Source organism: Perognathus longimembris, chromosome 7 (genome assembly GCF_023159225.1).
Source record: "Perognathus longimembris pacificus isolate PPM17 chromosome 7, ASM2315922v1, whole genome shotgun sequence".
In the NCBI taxonomy this organism is placed as follows: Eukaryota; Metazoa; Chordata; class Mammalia; order Rodentia; family Heteromyidae; genus Perognathus; species Perognathus longimembris.
In genome coordinates, this window is record NC_063167.1 from 46,013,292 (window position 1) to 46,035,286 (window position 21,995).

General features: G+C 39.6%; 1 protein-coding gene across 2 annotated transcripts in view; it reads left to right on the plus strand.

Moving 5' to 3' along the window:
- Pde4b (phosphodiesterase 4B) overlaps positions 1–21,995 on the plus strand; it is a 445,525-nt gene that overhangs the window by 334,328 nt on the left and 89,202 nt on the right. For both annotated transcript variants that reach the window (XM_048351502.1, XM_048351503.1), the window contains one exon: positions 1,256–1,305. In XM_048351502.1, the coding sequence (XP_048207459.1) occupies positions 1,256–1,305 (50 nt within the window). The remainder of the gene's footprint in view (positions 1–1,255; positions 1,306–21,995) is intronic.

Genomic DNA, 21,995 nt, shown 5'->3' on the forward strand with positions numbered 1-21,995 from the left:
ACACACATAGTCTTAAGCCTGTGCCAGATATATATTGAAATTGCTCTCAGTGACAGAGAAAAGGAAAGAAATTTTGGGACTGACTGCATGTGCCTGATGCTCACATATGCTCAGTAACCACTCTCTTGCTCATTACTAGTGCTTGTGCTCAGTGAGGCTGAGAATCACTAGCACCAGAGGTTGATGTGGTCATCTGACCAGCAGCATTGGCAGCACTGGCAAATTTGTTAGCAATGCAAGCTGAAACACACCCAGCCCCACCGAATAAAAAACTCCAGAGGGAAGATTCAGAAAAATGTTTTAATAAGCCCTCTTGAGGATCCGAATGCACCCTTAAGTGTGCTCTGCTCTCTCTGTTCCAGAAAGGGCTGGAGGTGCCTGGCAGAGGAGCCTTGCAAAGAATTAAAAGAATAGCTTGATGAGGGACAAGGTAACAAACAGTACAAGAAATGTATCCAATGCCCAACGTATGAAACTGTAACCTCTCTGTACATCAGTTTGATAATAAAAATTTGAGAAAAAATAAAAAATAAAATAAATAAATAAATAAATAAATAAAAGAATAGCTTGGCGCTGCTGGCATAGCCTTGCGCCCAAACACTAAGCCACACTGGAGTAGGGATAGAGAGGAAGAAAAGCAAAGAAAGAAAAAGAGGAGGAACCCTAGTGTTAATGGAACATGAGTTTGTTTTCTTTCTTTACTTGGTGTTTATCATCAGGCTTGCTATAAGGAAGAGTGACCCCCACACTTCCTCCACGTCATGACAGTTCCCTAGGTTAAGCAAACTGGATTACCTTTGCCACTACCTTTGTGACCTTTGGCAAATGACTTTACCTCTGAATCTCAGTTTCCTGAACTGCTAGATCTCAAAGGGTTCTTCTGCATGTAACTTTCTACAGTTCTGCTTAAAGGAATGGGAATTTACTTGGGCATTTGGAGTGCTGCCTAAGCAAGCATCTCCTCTTCTGGGAGACTTCTGGGTCTGCAAAACCTAAAACAGAGGGGCTGCCTAGGGACCTCGAGTAAACAACTTCCTTCCTGGTAGGTTGGAGCATCCTGAACAGTGAGAGGGAAATTCCAGGCCATCTGGATGTGAGAGAATTGTAGTCATCTACCCATGTTACAGGAGCCTGCCTTCCGGAGATAGCATTATGTCACTTAATTGCTCATTATGACCTGGAAAACTCCTCAGGGATTTTAGGGGTGGGAGGCATTAATGCACCAACTCAGGCCTTCTTTTCCTGTTCCCTACAGGAGGTCCCCAGCGGCTAGTCAGCCTTCTGTCTCCAGAGTCAACCTGCAAGGTAGGCCATGCCCTAAGATCTTTTGCAGTGTTTCAAACTACACATGCATGTGCCACTTATTTACAATGGACCGCATAATAATGCAGCATTCCTTCACCTGCTGGGGCTCCCCCATATGTTTCTTGGTGACTTTTTTCAAGGTGTTTGGAGCTTCACTTTGTTCCATTGAGAGGACAAATTACAAGCAGTAGTAAATAATTTGAGAATACAATGAATGTGTAGTAGTGATGGTTCTGATCTGGAACAGGTGGCAGAACTCTGTTGAGAGTACAACTTGACTTCAGCTTTCTGGCTCCAGTGAACTCCAGGAAAGCTAACCTCAAAGACCCCCAAGGTGTGCACATTGGCCCCCAGGCCCCCACGGGCCTGTTAGTGGTTTTCCTTTTAGCGTCACCTCCAGATCCCACTTGAATCTATATCCTTGCCAGGTGTGAAACCAAAGGTTCTTTCCAAGTTACAAATCATTTATCTTGGAATTCATCCAACTTTGTTCTTTCAGGGCGTTTTGTGTGTGTGTGTGTGTGTGTGTGTGTGTGTGTGTGTGTGTGTGTGTGTCTGTGTGTGTGTTGTGTGTGTTGTGTGTGTTGTGTGTGTGTGTGTGTGTGTATGAAAGAAAGTTAATTCTCATCTTTCAGAAGAGAGGATCTGCTTTTCCTGTAGAATTGAGAGCTGCTGGAAGGAAGGGTCATCATGAAGGAAAATCATAGAAATGTGTTCAAGGAACATTCTTCTTAAAATACAACTAGGTAAATGATCTTTAAAAACAACCCAAATGGAAGTTTTTCCCTTGAACCTGACCCATTATTGTAGTGTGGGCTCCAGCAAAACAACAAGGGAAAGAATTAAGATGTACTCCTTCCTGGACCAACTGACAACAAATATTACCCATATCCTTTCTATTTCCAGAAGAGCGACTGTCTCATCCCTTTATTCTTAAGATCTTCCTTACTTGGATGCAGTGTTCTGTTCATATTCTGACCTTAAGTGTGATAGAAGTACTATAAAAACCAAACTTCTGAAAGAAGGAAATAAAAGCAGTAGATTCCATTGGCTCATTGGCTTCTGAAGTATTTATGGTATATGCTTTAAAAAATGTTTGTATAAGTAAAGACTGAAAACAGGAATGAAAATGAAAGAAAGACATTAAATGGAGGTGAGTTTACTCCAGCTGTATGGTATGAAATAAGACATAAATAATACTCTTATCTATAGACTTAAAAAACCTAGTGTACTGGATGTACTGTTTCCTTTAGAAATTTTATAAAAAGAAATAGAATGGCTTAACATATAACTGGTGTTGCATACTTGGAAATCCACGGAGAAGGTTTTAAAACTTTTATTTTATCTTGATGGCCCACAAGTGAGGCACCACTGCTGGCCTTTCTGTTTGCCAAATTAACTAAGATTTTTTGATACTCATTGGAATATTTAGACTGTATTTTCTATCTTTTAAAAAAGTACCAACAAACATTAGGAGAATGTGTGTGATATTTGTGAGTCTACAAATTAAATCTTTAGCTAAGAGGCTGTTGGAAAGATCATTTAGTGATTATTGGCATAGTAACTACAGCTTGCCAGCTAGAGTTCCTTTTGCTATTTGTTTTAAACAATGGACTAAAGAAATGACAATAACACTTAAGCAATTTGTTTTGGTCTGTCTTTGTGGCAAACTACAAAAATTCTGGCTTTTCATTGGGAAGAGACTGTTGTAGTACCAATTATTACGTAATTAGGGGTTTCAAAATCTCCTTAACAGTCAAACACAGTCAGAAAAGGAAGGAGGACCCACACATCCCGTGTTTTGTTCTTATTATCAGCTTAAATAAGTCAGGCAGATTTTTCCTGTTATTTTAATATTTATCGGCATATGACAAAGAGGTGTGTTTAAATAGAAACTTTAAAGGGGAATGAAAAATAAATGGCTTGCAGCAAACAGAATAGAAAACTAGAGTACTGCTTAAAACATTTTATTTTTATGCTAATATGGTCAGGTCTTCATTTTATTATAAGTGCTGAAGTTGAACTCATGCATTTCAATATGATATCTAAGATACAAGGCACAAAATATTCACAAGATTTTGCACAGATTTAGCAACAATGTAGTTGGTCAGGAAAGCCTGACTGACTTAGATAACTGCACTCTTTTATAAACGCAAATAAGACAAAGTCAAATCTTAAAAAATAGCTCTTCCCCCTCCTTCCTACCCCCTTCCTCCTGCTCCTCTATTGCCTTTTCCTTCTTTTCCTTCTTTGTTCTTATTTCTTTGTCCATATAAACAAAGGAAATAAAATTCATTATTAAAATGGATTTTAAAGCTACTTGTCAGGAGCCAAGGTTAAGCTGATAAATTTATTCTTACAAATGCATCATTAACTGAAACATGCAATGGGAATTACAGATCTCTGTCTGAAATACCTTTCTTTTCACTGTTAATCCAATTCATAGCTGTCCTAATTCAAAAGAAATTTCTCTCCTTTTTGGTATAATTGCTCCTTTATTTTGTACTATGGCAACAGTTTGACTCTAGGATATGCTATGATTTCTGACTGGTATGTCTCTTCTGGGGCTTCACCTCATCTCTTTATCCATGAAAGTGCTCTGCAAAATTATATCCATATAGTAGGAACACAGAAAAAATATTGGATTTGCCAGGAAAGCTACCTATTTTGTACTTTATCTGAAGGCAAATGCTCATAAAATTGCAGCTTAACCATGAGCCAATGTTTCTATCTTTATGGCTATGAAAAGTATCCAGTTGTCTTTTTCTTTTAAAATAAAAATCAATTATTAGTCAGGTGATGGTAGCTCATGCCTGTAACCATAGGATCAAAGTTCAAGGCCAGCAGGGGAAGAAAATTTTGTGATACCCCTTCTCAACCTATAGCTGGGTATAGTGTCAGGCACCTTTCATCCTATGCTCCATGGAGGTCAGGACTAGGAAGATCGAGGTTCCAGGCCAACTAAGTCAGAAAAGTCCACTGGATGCAGTGGCGTGCACCTATTGTAGAAAGCCTATGATGGAAAGCCTAAAATAGGCAGATCGTGGTCCTGGTGTACACACCAGGGCAGGAAATAAGCCCCTACTTCAAAAAACAAAACAAAACAAACAAACAAAAAGCGCAGTGGAATTAAAAGGCTGAGGCGCATCTCAACAGTAAAGTGCCTGCAGAGTAAGCAGGAAGCCTCGAGTTCAAACACCAGTAAGTACTACTTATTAAAAAGCCAGTTATTGTGCTGAAATTAAAAGAGCTTTGGAGCACACTCCATAAACTGCTTATGTGTGATAATGTGTTTGTATGTATTTTGAGTATAAAATCTAAGATATTAGAATTGGGGCTTGTTAGCAAGAAAGCCAGGGTAAAGGAAAGGAGAACTGTAAACCCAGAAAGAAGAGTATAGAAGCCATATACACTCATGTTGAGGAGAGTGAGACTGTAAATCCTTGTAAGGGTGTTGAAAATGTGAATGTTAAGAAAAAAAAATGTGAATGTTGTAATGTTTTTAATGAGCCTTCAAACTGTGTCACAGTTTGCTTTTTCACCAGCATAAATTCCGGGCTTTTGCTATGTGGAACTCAAGGGCTTAAACAGAAAGGCAACAACAACAACAACAACAACAAAATAGAATCAAAGAAAGAAAACTCCGTAAGATCAGAACTTGAATTTTGCCACCTATACAAATTCAAAATGGAAACAAATTTTTAAACATACTTTTTTTTTAAGTTTTTAATTATCATTATTATTATTGCCAGACCTGGGGCTTGGGCCTCAGGGCCTGAGCACTGTCCCTGGCTTCTTTTTGCTCAAGGCTAGCACTCTGCCACTTGAGCCACAGCGCCACTCCTGGCTTTTTCTGTTTCTGTGATGTTGAGGAATTAAACCCAGGGCTTCGTGCATGCTATGCAAGCACTCTATCTCTAAGCAACATTCCCAGCCCCCTGGAAACAAATTTTAACAATGTACTTCCCTTGAATTATTCTCAATAGAAAAGATCAGACAATTTTTTAAAAGCTCATTCATTCTTCTACTTTTCCAACCCATCTACTCTTTCCTTTTGCATGCATTTCATTAGTAATTTCAAGTACTAAAGAATTTGTCGAGAAAATGAATTATCTTGTGACCACTACCTTATAACCATGATTCTTCGCTTTACCATCATTTCTGAGTCATATAATTTATAACATGATTTAAAGAAAAAAAACATGTTATACATATATTATATGCAGAGTTAAAATTATCTATAAGGTGTGATATTCTTTTTTTTTTTTTTTTTTTTTTTTACCAGTCCTGGGACTTGGACTCAGGGCCTGTGCACTGCCCCTGGCTTCTTTTTGTTCAAGGCTAGCACTCTGCCACTTGAGCCACAGGACCACTTCTGGCCTTTCTGTACGTGTGTGGTGCTGAGGATTTGAACCCAGGGCTTCATGTATACTGAGTGCTCAGGCCAGCATTCTCGCCACTAGGCCATATTCCCAGCTAGGTGTGATATTCTATACTCACATTTTTTATCTAAAATGTGCCAATAAACATTACAACTTGTAGCACACTAAATAGTATGAAGACTGCAAAACCAGGACTCTGTGGATCAGCGTGAATGAGAACAAGCCACCTCAGCAAGATAAGTAGAAGATTGCTTTGAGACTGCCAGATGGCTGCAGACACCAAGTCTATCTCAGCCTGGGTATCCACAGCCTTGATTTATGGTGGTTTTCAACATCGGTCACTTCAAATACATGTCAAGACTCTGTTCGGAGAATTGGGATGAGGCAGTATAGAGCTTTCCAGTAAAATCTGAAATGGGCTGGCCTAAGTGAGAAACAGACTTAATTAAGATTTTCCAGTGCTCCAGGGGATCCAATTCTTCTGGTCTATGTGTAGGCCTTTCTGGAGGAGGATGAGTTCACCAGTTGATTAAACAAAAGAAGAGACCTTTTCCTAGGAAGCCTATTTCTCCACGCAGGTTCCTCCCATGGTGAGCCCTCACTTTTTGAGCTTCAGAGGATATACTAGAGGCAGAGTCTCTTCAAGATGTCCACCCAGGGCTCTGAATAATCTGTGACTCTAAGCAGGACAGAAAGTCAAAACATTCCTGCTTTGCCAGAGCTCCCTGGGCCTGAGATGAGAGGGAGACTGTGTGCATGGACAGAGGTCTCTGTAGGAACAGCAGTGATGGCCTGAAAGCTGATCAGTGTCAGATGACTGAAACGAAGTCCAGCACAGATAGAACCTTTGCTTGGTTTCTACATTAAGCAAGAACTGGCAGGCACAATTACAACACTTATGGGCAAACACGAATAAAATCAATTCTTGTTATGGAAGGCTGTGACCACTCACAATAAAGGAAGGATAGAAGGTAATTATGAAAATAATTTTTAATGGAAGAAAAGAAAGGGAAAACTAGAAATAGTATACTATGTTTTACCCAATATGTTGGATGCTGTGTCACCTAAATTATTGGGCTAATTTTTCAATAATTATTGGCTTAATTTCCCACCTTGGGTGTTTAGGAAGCTTGCATATTAAACAATAGGGAAAACACACCAGAAAAGTTCCAGTAATTCTGAGAATACTTCCCCAAATGGTCATTTCATGATCATTACTTTTATCCAAAATAGTCTTGTTATGAAAATGTACCCTAGAGCATCAACACGGACCTTATTTATATTCATTTGAAAAAAATTTCATCTGTCTAAAATCAAGCATGGTTATTTACAAAATCATTAACAAGTCAGCTGGATATGTGAATAGTTATAATGTTGCCCTTGAGCAAAATACTACCAAAAATAACACCTTTCTCGTGAATGGCTAGATTCGTTAGTTCAAAATTAATTTCTAAATTTGGCATGAGTCATTTATTGTTGTTGTTGTTGTTGCTGTTGTACAGAACCAATGAGACCCACCCCATCTCAGCTCTCATTAGCTGCCTAAAGGGCTGAGTTCATTCCACCCAGAATCCACTTCATGTTTTTGTTCTGCTGAGAAACACCATCCTCCACCCCCCTCCAGAAAGTTGGAATCATGCATGTTAGTAAGTATTTCAGTTATGCTATTGACGTCAATGGAGTCATTAAATAGATTGCTGGCCCTCCCAGAGGCAAATCGCTGCCAGGGACCTAGATACAGACACGTTTGTTTTTTGTTTTTTTTTTTTTCCTTTTTTCTTTTTTACAAAGACAACCATCAGGTTTTGCTGTAGCTGGTAAGCCAGAGAAAGGGGAAAGTTTATACTGTGGCAGACCTGTCTCCAAACAGTTTCTTTCTTTCTTTTGCATTTAGTTCCGGCCTTTCTTTTTTCTCTGGGTACAGTCAGCTCAGAAAGATACCCAGATATTGTTGCCTGAATGTTTTGCGTGCAAAAGCATCTCCTGCAAATAAGACCTAGAAGAGAGGGTGTCCTATTAAATTTAAAAAAATGAGCCTTAGCTTTTGCTCCATATAGCTCATCTTGATGTTCATTTGGTGGAATAAATTATCTAGGCAAATCATGATTGTAGGCTAGTAAGGTTGTGTTTGCTATCTACTTGCCTGAGTAAACAATTCCTCTACACACACACACACACACACACACACACAATTTTTATTTTCTACCACCTCTACATAGCTTTGAGCTCCAGCCCCTGGTCTTTAAACCCACCTTAAAGTGCAGCCAGTCTTGTGCTGCACTGGGGCATGAGGATTCCATGGCTCAGGGTGGAGGAGGAGCTTCCTCATCTGCTGGGCTCCTGCAAGAGGCTATCCACGTGCCTGTGTCCTCCCAAACCCCAGATGCTGCCTGCCTCAAGCCTGGTCATGCAGCTCCCAGGTGTCAGAGAAAGCCCTTCAGGAAACAGCTGCCTCCTTCTGGGTACTCTTGACAGCTCTATTTACCTGGGCAGCCCTAGGAGTCAGAGCCAAGATCCTCCAAACACCTGGACTCTTTCACGTCCCAGGCTCAAAGCGAGGGAAGCATCTGCAGCAGATTTCTTCAAAGCTGCCCATCAGCGTCGGCCATAGGGCCTACAGAATTTACTTCTGGCTTCAATTCATCCCTTCCCCTCCTTCCCCTGGACTTACCCCCACCCCCACCCAAGGAAGGGTACTTACTTACCACCAAGTAGATAGAGAAATGCCAGACATTGGAACCTTTGGGGGGAATCTTTTTGTGTCCCCTGGAAACACATATTGATCACCCCTTCTCCATCTTCCAGCAGTCCTAGCGTGGAGGAATGAGGTCACCACTCACCCTTTCATCTCTCTCAGCACCAACTGTAGGTAAATCTTTCATCTTTTTAGTCTAGGCTATCTTTATTTTTTTTAATCCATTGCTTTCTGTAGTTAAGTGTTTTGTCATCCTGTACTGAAACTATTATGTTGTCCCTCCCACTTGAATTATTTTCCTGTTTTTCTCTCACTGCAATTCGGTCTCCATTCTAATTGTAGTATTACTCTTCTAAACCAAGTTGTGCTTACAACCTTGGTTTACCTTGGCCTTTAAACTAAGATGAAAACTTAAGTTAAAAAAAATCATCCTTAAGTAATTGCCCTTCTCTACCTTCATCTACCTCATTCCAATACCCTTTCTCTGGACTAACACATAGCTAATGGCTAGTGCACTGAAGCTACTATTTCTAAGGATGCCAGGCTTTTCTCCTTCTGCTTTTTTATAAGCTCTTTCTTCCCCCTGAGTTGTTTTTTTTCTCAAAAATATCACTCCCATTGTTCAGCTCAAGAGTTTCTTGCACAGAAGCTTTGTGTCTTCTAGTACTTAGATTCTGGGGTTAGGATTAAAATAAATGTAATCTCAACCCAGGGCTTGGGAGATAATATATGCTTAGAAATATGACTTGGCTCATCTATTCCCATCTGAAAAGTACTTTGCAGATCCTTCAAGTCTCAGTCTTTCTACCTTCTTCAGAGTAATTCATGCTCTTCTCCCCTTCTAAACCAAGAGTATACCAAGTTCAAATACTAGTTCTCTTTTTCATAGCCCCAAATTTATAGCATAGAACATAATAGATGCCCAATAAATGTTTATAGCATAGACAAGCCAAAGTGGAATAATGCCCATCCTTGAATCCAAAAGTGATTAAGGGAACGAAGGCACATATTTGTCTTTGTTCAGGCTTGCCTAAACATCTCTCTACTAGTTCTCATACTGTGATGCTCTAGCTAAACTTGACTGCATGCAAGTGTGAAGATGCTTGAAAAGACCTCTAGTATATCAGTACAGCAAGAAGTGTCAATGTTCAGAGAAATAAAATAAAGCAAAATGACCTAATATGTCTAGTTTATCACATAATAGAGCATTATTCTGTTACTACCAAGCCCAGTGCCTAACATAAAATAGGTTCTTAAGTAACATAATAAATTGATTGAGTTGGGAATCTGGATCAATCTCTGAGATAAATTATACCTGAGACTCAGTTTTTTGATCTGGAAAATGGGAGTGTCCATAATCTGTGGTACAAGAGTAAATCAGAAAAGCAATATAAAGTGGCTACAAGTGAACTTGAGCCTCTTTCAAACACCAGCCTCTTTCAAACACCTTTGTGATCTTGAGGCAAATAACTTGACATGTCTTTGTCTCACTTACCTCATCTTAGAAATTGGGATGGGAAATGGTGCCTATCTGATATGTTATTAAAATTAAATATCTTCACAAAGGTAAAATACCCAGGAAGTTCCAGGACTGATGCTGTTAGTCCCAGGTGAGCATGTCTCACATAGCAATGGTATAGAATGGTGAAGTTAAGAACCCATGCCTAGTTTCAGTAGGAAAGCAAAACAAATAGCTCCTGTTGAGGTCTTTCTAGAAGACTCTGGCGTACTTCCCTTTCATAGTAATACAGTCCTACCCATGCCCATTGCAGTTTTGCTTTTTATGGTTTTAGTTATCCTCAGTCAACCATAGTTAGGAAACATTAAATTGAAAAATCCCAGAAAGAAAATAATCATGACTTCAAATAACATTCTCCTCTGAGTCATGTAACAAAAGCATGCACCGTCCTGCACCATCCTGCTGTGTTCACAATGAGAATTATCCCTGTGTTTTGCACATCGTACCATCTCATCCACCTGCCTGTTCGCTCCTAAGTAGCATCTCAGCTACCAGATTGAATGCTATAATATAATGGTACTTGTGGTCTACTGAACACAGTGACTATTCTATTCAGTTGCTGGCTGCTGTTAATCTCTTGCTGCCCCTAATTTGTAAATGTAGAATATGAAAATGTATCAAATACATATACATCCTATACATATACATATAAGGCTCAGGACTATCTATAGTTTCAGGCATCCATTGGAAATATCTTAAAATATATCCTTCACAAATAAAAGGAAACTAGTTTATAATTTCCTTGAAGTATTTATTGTTGTTTGGTTTGTAGCCAGTACTGGAGGTTGAACTCAGAAACTCACAGTCTCACTTGGCTTTTTCACTCAAGGCTGGCACTCTGCCACTAGAGCCACAACTCCTCTTCTATTTTATTGCTGGTAAAATGTTTTCTTTCTGTGGCCCTTAAGATGATGGTAAGCGAAATGAGCTCCAAATAATAGAAATAAGTGGTTTATCATTGTTGTTGTTATTTTCAATGTACCATGTGAAATTCTACATTTGTCTTTTGTCCTTCTTCCCCATAGTTTTACCTATGATGTTAATTTGTAACTGATTTTGGTGCCCTGTGTGTTATATATATGCTTATCGGAACTAGGGAAGGGATGGGAACATCAACAGGTAAAAGGTGAACCAATGCAACAGCAATACTTACAAAACTGTAAACCAAGTGTACAACTCATGGAGGGCAGAGGGAAATGGGGAAGGGGAAAGGTGGGAGTAAAATGAGGGAGGGGGTAATAAGTTTGATAAGAAATGTACTCACTGCCTTAAGTATGACACTGTAACCCCTCTGTACATCACTTTGACAATCAATCACTCAATCAATCAATAAATAAATAAATAAATAAATTTAAAAATCTGGTTAGATAACAGTAGATTTAGAGATGGAAAGCTGAGAGGAGAGAAGTGAGAGTAGACCCGAGAAAATACTAAGTTGTTTCTCTTAGTAGAAAAGTACAAAGACTGTGAAATGATGTAGGATTCTGATCATTTAGTGAACTGAGAGCTTTCTCTTCTGAAGCCTACAAGGCTGTCACATTGTAAGACTGCATAAATACTATTGTTCAGCTCATGTAAGTTTCATTTAAATCCTGTGCCCAGAGTTGACACACATTTGTTCAGGCACAGGTATCTCAGCCCAGGAAGCTCAGCAGGGACTATAAATAGAAGCTGGTGAAGCTCTGCCCTTTGCAGACAAGAATCAGTTTTGCTGTTGGGCCCAGTATAGAGGTAGACTTCCATTCCTTTTGCAAAGACTTCATGCCCCCTCTCCCACCCACAGTTACTGCTGACAGGAGAAAGTAGTGCACAACCACCTCACCCTCTTCTCTCGTTAGAAGGAATTTAGGATGGGCCTGGAGAAGAAGGAATTGAGAAGTATGCTTGGAGAAAAAGGAGGGAGAAAGGGGGAACATCTAAATTTCCTTTCAGAGCCAGAGACAGCATATTCCTGGACACAGGATGCATTCTGCCTGCTTGCTTCTCGCCAGCCTCTGGCCAGCATATTACGGAGTGGCCTCCAGAGCTGTTCTCGGAAGCCAGGAGCATTTCAGGGAACAGTCTTTCATCCGAGAGAAAAGAAACAAAGCAGGGACTGTCCCCTTGAAATAGAGAACAGGCAACAGAACTCACTGCATCTTCCTTTATTTTCTTGACTTCCTCCTAGCCCGAGCTGTTGAGAAGGACCAAAAGTGACCCTCAGAGTTTTTGTGCTTTTCCTACCCCCACCTTGGCTGTGTTCACAAAATGAGTTGGGGGAGTTGTGGATCAGCCAGCTCATTTGATTTGTGGAGGCAGCAAAATGGATTCTGGAGAATTTCTCTGCCTCCAATTGGACTTTGGGCCTCCTATCTTTAGGGCCTACTCCTGGTTCATATCACTAGAATGACAAGGCAATCTGCAAAGCCTCCCATGCCTACTTTGGACAGCTGATAGGGAAAGGCATTAATAGTTATCCCATTTGTGTTGTGTGCCAGGGGCCCTGTACATAGAACTCTGTGTGTCCATTATTGCTGTGCCAGATTGTTCCCATTTCACAGATTGGAAAAGAGAGGCTTCAGAGAGAATCCTGAGCCAGCTACATCATCAGCATGTGGTGATACTAAAACTGAAGCCTGAATCAGTAATTCTTGAGAACCATGCTTTTTTCTCTAGTGTCTCAACCACATTGTCCCAGCCTGTAGTCTATTGCAAACCTTGAATGTCACAGCCAATAGGAAGGTAAGAATGTCACAGTGGGAGAGTAAACGAGAGTATAGGATTGTCACTAACCTTAAATTACTACCTAGGAGAAGCCTTTCTTTTTGTTGTTTGTTTCATTCTTAGTTTTTGCTGTCTATTTGTGAGGGAGCAGTATTGGAATTTGCACTCAAGGCCTTGTGCCTGCTAAGCAGGTGCTCTGCCACTTGAAATATAATTCCAGCCCTTTTTTAGTCGAGTTATTATTCAGATAGGGTTTTATATTTTTGTCCAGAGCCATCATTACCTGCAATACTTACACCTACGCCTCCTGTCGAGCTGGGAAGGCATGCATCACCATGCCCTACTCTTTTTAAAAATATATTGTTGTATTGGTTCTCACAAGACAATATGTTGGAAATGAACTTATAACTTAGAGGGAAAAGATTGGGAAGGGAGGAAAAATGGGAGAAAAACAAAGGAGGGGTAGCAATGTTCGGCAAGAAATGTACTCACTACCTTATGTATGCAACAATAACCCCTCTGTACATCACCATGAAAATAAAATTAAATTAAAAATATATATTGTAACAAGTTTTGTCATGACATTTTCATATAAATTCTCATATAATATACATTGATCACATATACCTAGAAATGGCTCTCTTCTGTTTTATTCCAAGTAGCAAGAAAACACAACAGTCTTAAATGTCTCTTATATATTTATTATTTATCTATTTATTTGTGCAAAAAGCATTTATTAATTGCCTTCTGTATATGAGATACTGTGTTAGCTGCTGAACATACAACAACAAAGGAATAGCACTTAGTCTCTAATCTCATGGAGCACATAGCACAAGAAACATTGCATGAATGGATGCATAATCATACTTTTGATCATGGTAATGTATGAAAGAACAGAATGCTATGTTTTTTGCTTCACTTTCTCATCAGAAAAATATAAATAATAGAAGTACTTACCATTATGGTTATGGTAACACTTAAATGAGTAGTGATACGTAAATAATTTATACCTCCATTTAACTTAGTATCATTTAATGTGTGTTCTAGGCATTATTATCATCTAATATTATGGACAATGAAATAGTTTGGGAACCAAGGAAAGCCTCAATGCTGGTGAGGACCTGGAGTGGCTGGATGGTGCCAGACAATAAGGAAGGGACATTTCAGAGGTCCTCCAGCCAGAGCAACTGTAAGAACTGAGGCTAGAGAGAGAACAGATTGGACAGTGGGCCATGGAAAATGCACAAATTTTATTGCAAATGTAGTTGGGATCCATGAAAAGATTTTAAAAAATAGCTTGGCATGAACTTATTTCGATTTGAGCTTCCTCTGGAAGACTAGTGCCCGTATGTGCTATCATTATTTGAGCTTTATACACAATACTAGTCAGAGCCCTCTACTCCCATCAAGTTTTGATTAAGAAGGCAAGCTCTGGCCAGAACCCAAGCTCTGTATTCATAACTCTTTAGGTAATCGACACCTGGAGAATCATAGTTCAAAGCCAGCCTGGGGAGAACGTTTTCCAAAACTACACCCTCAATTAAATAGCAAAATATTGGACAGAAAGTGTGGCTCCAGTAGTAGAGCACCATTCAAGAAAGAAAGCTAAAAGACTACATGAGGCCCTAAATGAAACTACATGTGTGTATGTGTGTGGGTGCATGCATGTGTGTGGGTGCATGCGTGAACACACAAAGGCAGACACAGGAGCTAGACTCCTTGTGTGTGTAAGTCTAGTGCTGTTCTTTTCCTTATGACTTCAGATGAAGCAGATGAATGGTTCAATAGCTTTGGACCTTGGTTTTCACATCTATATGTTGGAAATAGTAGTAGAGCCTTCCACATGGAATTAAAAATTAGCTAATTGTATATAAAGTGTTTAGAGAAGTAGCTAGCTCACAGAGAACACTCAATGCATACTAATTACTTCAAATATGTTATAGCTTCTTGGCTATATACACTATTAGCCTGTAAGAGCCTGGTGGAGGATAGATGCTTCAGAAATATTTTATTGAAGGAATAATGCAGAAGAGAGATAATTCAATAAATTACAAGTGAAAAATAAAAATAATAAGAATTTCTATCCTGCTCATGGAAAAGGGGGTTTCTTGAGTTAGGGATAGATAAGGAGATTGCTTCTAGGGACAGAGCACTGAATAGCTTTACAGCTGCCCAGCTGCTCCAGCTTTGAACAGCCTGAAACAACGTCCATGAGCAAAAATTTGTTTCAAAATCCGTGATACCAATCTGGATTGCCATCTGCACAAACAGAAAATTGAGCTTATGAAAGAGCTTTTTTTGTTTGTTTTTCTCTCAGGCAATGTGAGTGTTCCTCTGGAAGGCAAAGGCAAGCCCAAACCTCTAAGTTCTTCATTTAGGAAGGACAGGCCCATCAGAGCCAACTTCCTTACCAAAACACACCAGGGTGACTTCCTTCAAATCCCTGCATTGCTAACAAGGTCTCATAGAAACAATGGCTCTGAGATGGCAAGTAAACTCACAACCGAAGTGCAGGGCATATGTACAGAAAGGGACTTTGCACATAGTGTTTGTAAGCTCGGTGTCTTGTAGGCATTCCATGCCAAGGGTACCTGTACTTCTCCTACAACTCCACAGATCACTTACTTTACAGTGAGTCCTGCATTGTACTAAGTGCTCCAGCTCTTCAGTGTGTGAAGAGTATGTGTGTGTGTGTGTGCACATACACTTTTATAGGTGCCTCAAACCTGATTTGTTACTCTTCTTTGTCTTAAGAGAGAATAAGGGCTCTCTCCATGGTTGTTTTCATCAACACAATTGGTCTCTGTTCCCACTGACCTGGTTTTCCACTAATGCTTTCCTCTCTCACTGTGAGCCTCTCTTCACCCAGAAACTATTCTAGGTCTTCTATTAATTTACCCCTCTATTCATGCTCCTCTTTCTCAACCACCTTCCATATGGTCTTCTTAACCTAACTAAAAGGCTCTGGAAAGCTTCCTACAACTGGTTTGATAGACTTTCAAGAATAATTTTCAAGAATTCTCATTCGATCACCTTGGAATGAACTAGAACATTCTGTGTGTTCTTTCATCATTCATATCATCACCTACAGCCATGTATGCCTTACGCCCAAGGGCAAGGGTAGATATCCTTTCAAATAAGATTCAAACTCATATTTGCTACATCTTGAAATAAGGGATAAGGGACAGGAAATTAAAGACAATCAGTCAAGACCCTCTTTTTCATTTACATTTTCCAATTTAGATGCTAGCCATACATGCAAAATACCTTTATGGCATTACATTGATACATGCTTATGATTCAGTACCTGGGTACTGTAACTTTCCCAAATTCATACATCAGGCTGTTACAGGGATCAAGAAGTCAAACATTAAAAAAAAAAGAAAATCTATCTTGAGAGTCACTAGACTTATGCCTCATTTTGCTATAAATAAGATATAAAATCAAAGAAAAATTCTTTCTTATCTAGACTTTGCTTCAAAATACAAGAAAATAACCATTCTTCTCAGAAAACAGAGTTCTTTTGGAAACCAAAAAGTAATTAGAAAGATCAGAAGTGCAAAGGATTGCTAATTTGAATGCCTTGATGGTACCCATGGTATGAGATCACAGGTTCTCCCCTGTTCTCTTCACCATTCCCATTGCTGGGCACACTTGGGTGAGAAAAGAAAAAATCTAGGGCTTTGGCCATCCAACAAGGCCAATCTGTTTGTGCTCACTGCCTGGGCCCCACAACCAATATCTGAGGTGAGGGAAGGGGTTGGTGCATGTCTTCTTTACGTACATTACTGACTTGCACACAGTGATGTTTAAATTTGGAAATTTGAATGTCAAATTCAGTGGGTCATCCTTGAAATTTCTGTCTTCTCAAGTAGGAATATATAAATTGCCCAATTTGCCCTTGCCCTCTGAGTCTCCTGTTTCTGTCACTGACGACACCTCCAGTTCTTTGCAGAACACAGTCACCAACTTACCCTTCAATCCAAGTCTCTTTCCAGCCTTCTGCTGACCATACCATCAAGCACTAGATCTCCCTCTGAATTCAGCATCTCCACTGAGGTCTTCTAACTCAGAGGAATGTCTCCTGGTCCTGCGTCTAGCCTGAACTATCTTAGACCTATTGAACTTAGATGGAGGGAGAGTCAGATTAAATGTATCTCAGGGACAAATGACTGCTTCCAGAGAAGTTGGAGAGTAGAGAACTAGCAGCAGCAAATGTCATGTGAGAGGCATGTACCTTAAGACAGGTGCCAATGTGGCATCTTCTGCCACCTGACAGTGAAGAGAGTTCAAAAGTCTGGATATCTAAGCCTATGAGTTCACCTTTCACAGACAGCTGTCTTCTATTTCCCATCTACCTTTCCATAAAGAACTGTTCTTAACAGATCATTATCCTGACCCTATTTGACTATTTTTTGAGGCTTAAGATTTTAACAGCTCACCATGTTTTTTCTCTTTAAACCTTTTTGTGGGGGGGTCTTGAATAACTTGTTCTCACCTAAATGGTGAAAGCAGTTGTCTGGACCCCTCATCAGAATGCTTCTACTCTCTCATTCTGTGTGTTTGCAGGATGGCTTAATCCTATACACCCGTCAAGCTTCCATGGGGGCAGGGGCGGGTGGGGGAGACTCCTCAGACAACTCTGTGACTTTTCCTCCCTGCTTTGCAGTTGTAAAACACAGAACTGTAGTTGGACAAATCCATTGGCTCTGTCTTCCTTTTGTTTCATTTGTTTGCAAGGACCTCATGAAGTTTTGTTTCAAACACCAGGGATGGGAAAGGAGATATGAGCATGAGCTTTTTTTTGTAGAGTGTTATTAGACACTCAATAAAGAAACTGTGTCATCTTCAAGAATATTGGCTCTTACAAAGTCAATATTATGATCCTCTTTTTTTAATCCAATGAAACTATGCTTCAGCAACATAAACTAGTAAAACACACACACACACACACACTCACTCAGCCAGTAGGTATCACTCTTCCAGCTCCCATCTCTACATACTTGGCTCTGGCCCCAGTGTAATCAGGTATGAGTGCTACAGGTAATATGCACACCTGTCTTAAAGGTATATGCTCTGTGGATCACAATAGCTCAAAGCTATGTATGTATGATCATATAAGACAAGGATAAGCAAACTCTATTGTTGATGTTATATTTAAAGTTTTAGGGGCTGGGAATATGGCCTAGTGGCAAGAGCGCTTGCCTCCTACACATGAAGCTCTTGGTTCGATTCCCCAGCACCACATATATGGAAAACGGCCAGAAGGGGCGCTGTGGCTCATGTGGCAGAGTGCTAGCCTTGAGCGGGAAGAAGCCAGGGATGGTATGCTCAGGCCCTGAGTCCAAGGCCCAGGACTGGCCAAAAAAACAAAAACAAAAACAAAAAAACAAGGAAGTGGGCCTGGAGATATGGCCTAGTGGCAAGAGTGCTTACCTCTTATACATGAGGCCCTGGGTTCAATTCCCCAGCACCACATATACAGAAAATAGCCAGAAGTGGCGCTGTGGCTCAAGTGGCAGAGTGCTAGCCTTGAGCAAAAAGAAGCCAGGAACAGAGCTCAGGCCTTGAGTCCAAGCCCAGGACTGGCCAAAAAAAAAAAAAAGTTTTAGGTGAATTTCCTTTGGCATATGCCACGTGGCTACCGTATATGTTTTTGGTACACCGTGTGTTGTATGTATGTCTGCCTGATCTAGGGAAGGGAAAGAAAAGCAAGGGTGTAAGATATCACAAGAAATGTACACACTGCCCTATTATGTAACTGTACCCCTTTTGCACAACACCTTGTCCACAAAATTTAATTAATAAATAAATTTTTAAAAAAAGAAAAAAAAAAGGTATATGCTATCAGTTCTGAGGTTTTTAGCTTCTGTCATTGTATCTGAGCTTCCTCTGAACAACACTCAGGATTTTCTGAGCTATTCTTTTCTCTAGATTCTAAAACTACAGAGCTGTTTCTAGTAAAAACTGTGTCTTCACTTCCAGGAACATGTTCCTTGCACTGAAGGAGTGTGGTGCTTGTGGTAGGCCATTTTAACAGGAAAAGGTGGTAAGGGAAGTTTTTAGGATATAGAAGAGTGCTGTTCATTGCTAGTTAGATATTCCCAGTCTCTGACATCACAAGGAGAGAGTCAGATTGCACATCTATAGTGAAACCTAGGGTGTGCCTTACTTCAACAAAAAGAGGCAACCATCCAGTTTTAGAGCAGCTCTGGAAAGTCCCACTCTGTATCATTTGTTTTGTCAACTTCCTACCTCCAGTAATACTATTTGACTTATATGAAAGATCATTGGGCTGGAACACAAGAAATTTAAAATTTTAGTACCAGTACCAATCTGGTAGATGTGAGACCTGGAGGTTTATTCGTTTATCCTCCTAGACTTAGTCATCTTTGAGTCTTTGAGTCCAGAAAGCAATCTTATAACATCTTCAAAATTCTAAAATGGCCCCTGGCCATGAATAGTCGGGTGTTGATGTTAGAGTGGCGACTTCTTTGCCAGAGAAGAAATAGCCCCTGGACTAGTAATCGAGGAATCTGGAGTTCAAGCCTCATCTCCAGGTCTTAGTCTGATTCCAAAATTTTGTCATCTTTCTTTCCTCCATAACACAGTGGGTTTTAGTCTTTTGTCGTTCCCTCATAGCCTTGTAGTGCAAGTATGCTCTTGAGTGCTCTTGAATATTAGGAAAACACAAAATGGATTTCACCCAAATTTAAAGGTATTTGCATAGGGAGGGCCAGAGTGCCTCACATTATTACCCAGTATTACTACTTCTTTTTTTTTATTGTCAAGGTGATATACAGTTACATATGTAAGGAAGTGAATACATTTTTTGTCAAACTTGATACCTCTTCTCTCATTTATTTCCTACCCTGCCTCCTCCCCAATTCCCACCCTCCTCTGAGTTGCACAGATGGTTTGCCACATATTGTCTTGTAAGTATTACTATTGCATTGGTTCGCCTTTTACCCTTTGTCTGACCATTTTGTTGTTCCTCATCCCTTCCCTGATTCAGACAAGCATATAGACAATACAGAGGGTAACAAAATCAAATGCAGTGACAACAGGGGCTAAATCATAGGGAAGATAAATAAAAGAAAAAAGAAATAATTTCACATAGTGCATTAAAATAACAACAATGATAAACCACTTTTTTTCCATAACTTGGAATTTACTTCCCTCAGCATCATCTTATGTGATCATATGTGCATAGATAGCTATTGAACAATTGTGATCATCTGCTAGGACTATCTTAAACATATACTAATTATCACTAATGAAAGAAACCATGCATCCTATGCTTCTTTGGGTCTGGCTCATTTCACTCAGTATTATATTTTCCAAGTCCTTCCATTTCCTTATGAATGGGGCAATGTCATTCTTTCCGATAGAAGCACAGAATTGTGATATATATGTATATGTATATATATATATATATATATATATCCATTCATCTACTGAGGGGCATCTGGTTGCTTCCATATTTTAGCTATAGTGCTGCAAAAGACCTCGAACAGAAAAAACAATCCTTAGCATGAAGAATAGTGCCGGAGGAATATCAATATCAAATTTCAAACTCTATTACAAAGCTATAATAATCAAAACAGCTTGGTATTGGTACAAGAACAGACCTGGGGACCAATGGAATAGAACTGAAGACCCTGAAATGAACCCACAGACCTATGACAACCTAATCTTTGATAAAAGAGCTAAAATATGGGATGGAAGAAAAACAGCCTCTTCAACAAATGGTGCTGGCAAAACTGGTTAAACACCTGTAACAAACTAAAACTAGATCCTTATATATCACTCTGCACCAGAAGCAATTCCAAATGGATCAAAGACCTCGAGGTAAAAGCTGATACCCTGAAAACATTGCAGGAAGGAATAGGAGAAATACTAATGCTCCTTGGAACAGGTAGAAATTTTCTTAATAGAGACCCAGAAATATAACAAATCAAAGAAAGGTTGGAGAAATGGGATTGCATCAAACTGCAGAGCTTCTGCATGGCAAAGGACATAGCTTGCAATATAAATAGAAAGCCCTCAGGTTCAGAGAAGATCTTCACTGGCCATACAACGAAGGGGCTCATATCTAAAATATAATTAGAACTCAAAAAGTTAAATTCCCCCAAAACAAATCCCCAAAGAAACAATTGCCCCATTAGTAAGTGGGCTGAAAACATAAAGAGAGACTTCTCTGAAGAGGAACCGAGAATGGTGAAGAGACACATGAAGAAGTGTTAAACATCACTGGCCATAAAAGAAATGCAAATCAAAGCAACTTTGAGATTCCATCTCACCCCAGTAAGAATGTCCATTATCAAGAACACTAATAACAACAGATGCTGGTGGGGATGTGGCCAAAATGGAATACTACTACACTGTTGGTGGGAGTGTAAACTTGTTCAACCACTCTGGAAAGCAGTATGGAGATTCTAGCAACCCTATTTTGGATATTTCCTCAAAGGATCACAAACAAGACTATACTAAGGCCACCAGCACAACCATGTTCATTTTACAACTTCTTAAGGTGATTACTCTCTATGTATTCTCTACACTTCCATTTCTTCCTTTTGCTTTGCTTCATCTTTAATCACTTCATCTTGGAGTTGTAAGGAGGAGGAAATGAGTTCTTTCATGCAATATACTTAAAAAGGATCCAAGGCTACAGAGCCATGATTTCATCATTGTTGGTACTGTTACAGTTCTGTATTTTTTTCTGTTCTTCTTGTACCAGGAACTGGTTGATACTGGGTCTTGATCACTGACATTTAAGAAACACTTGTTGGATCCAATTATTTAACAAATATTTAAAAAGCTTCTATGGTGTGGAAAGCTGTCTGATTGGGTAAAATCTCAAACATTTTACAATTTACTTTGGCAAAAATCATATTACAGAGCTTATATAAATCATTTTCTTCTTTTTTTCTTCTTCTCCTTTTTGACTCCCTATCTGTTTTCCTCCTCTTCTTGCTTCTTTATATCCTCTTCCTTCCCCTCCTCCTCCTCCTTCTGATCTGTCTTCCCCACCTCCTCCTCTTCTCCTCTTTCTTCTTCTCTCCCTCTCCTCCTCCTCCTCCTCCTCCTTCTTTTTCTTCTTCATTCTCCTTCTCCTCTTCTTCCTTTTCTTTCTCTTTTTTCTTTCTTTTATCCCTTCTCAATCTTTATGTCCCTTGTTTATAAAGTGTCAAGGAATGGCAATGAAATTAACCCACATGTAATAGGTAGGTTATCCAAGAGAAAGTAGGATTCACATCATACTAATAGGAAGATTAGAATCTTAAAGAGAAAAAAAACCCTCAGAATTCTGAGGTCAGACAAGAGAATGACATCTAATTTTGATAAGTTCTCTGTGTGTCATAGAGAAAGAAGAGGAAGAGAAAGGGGC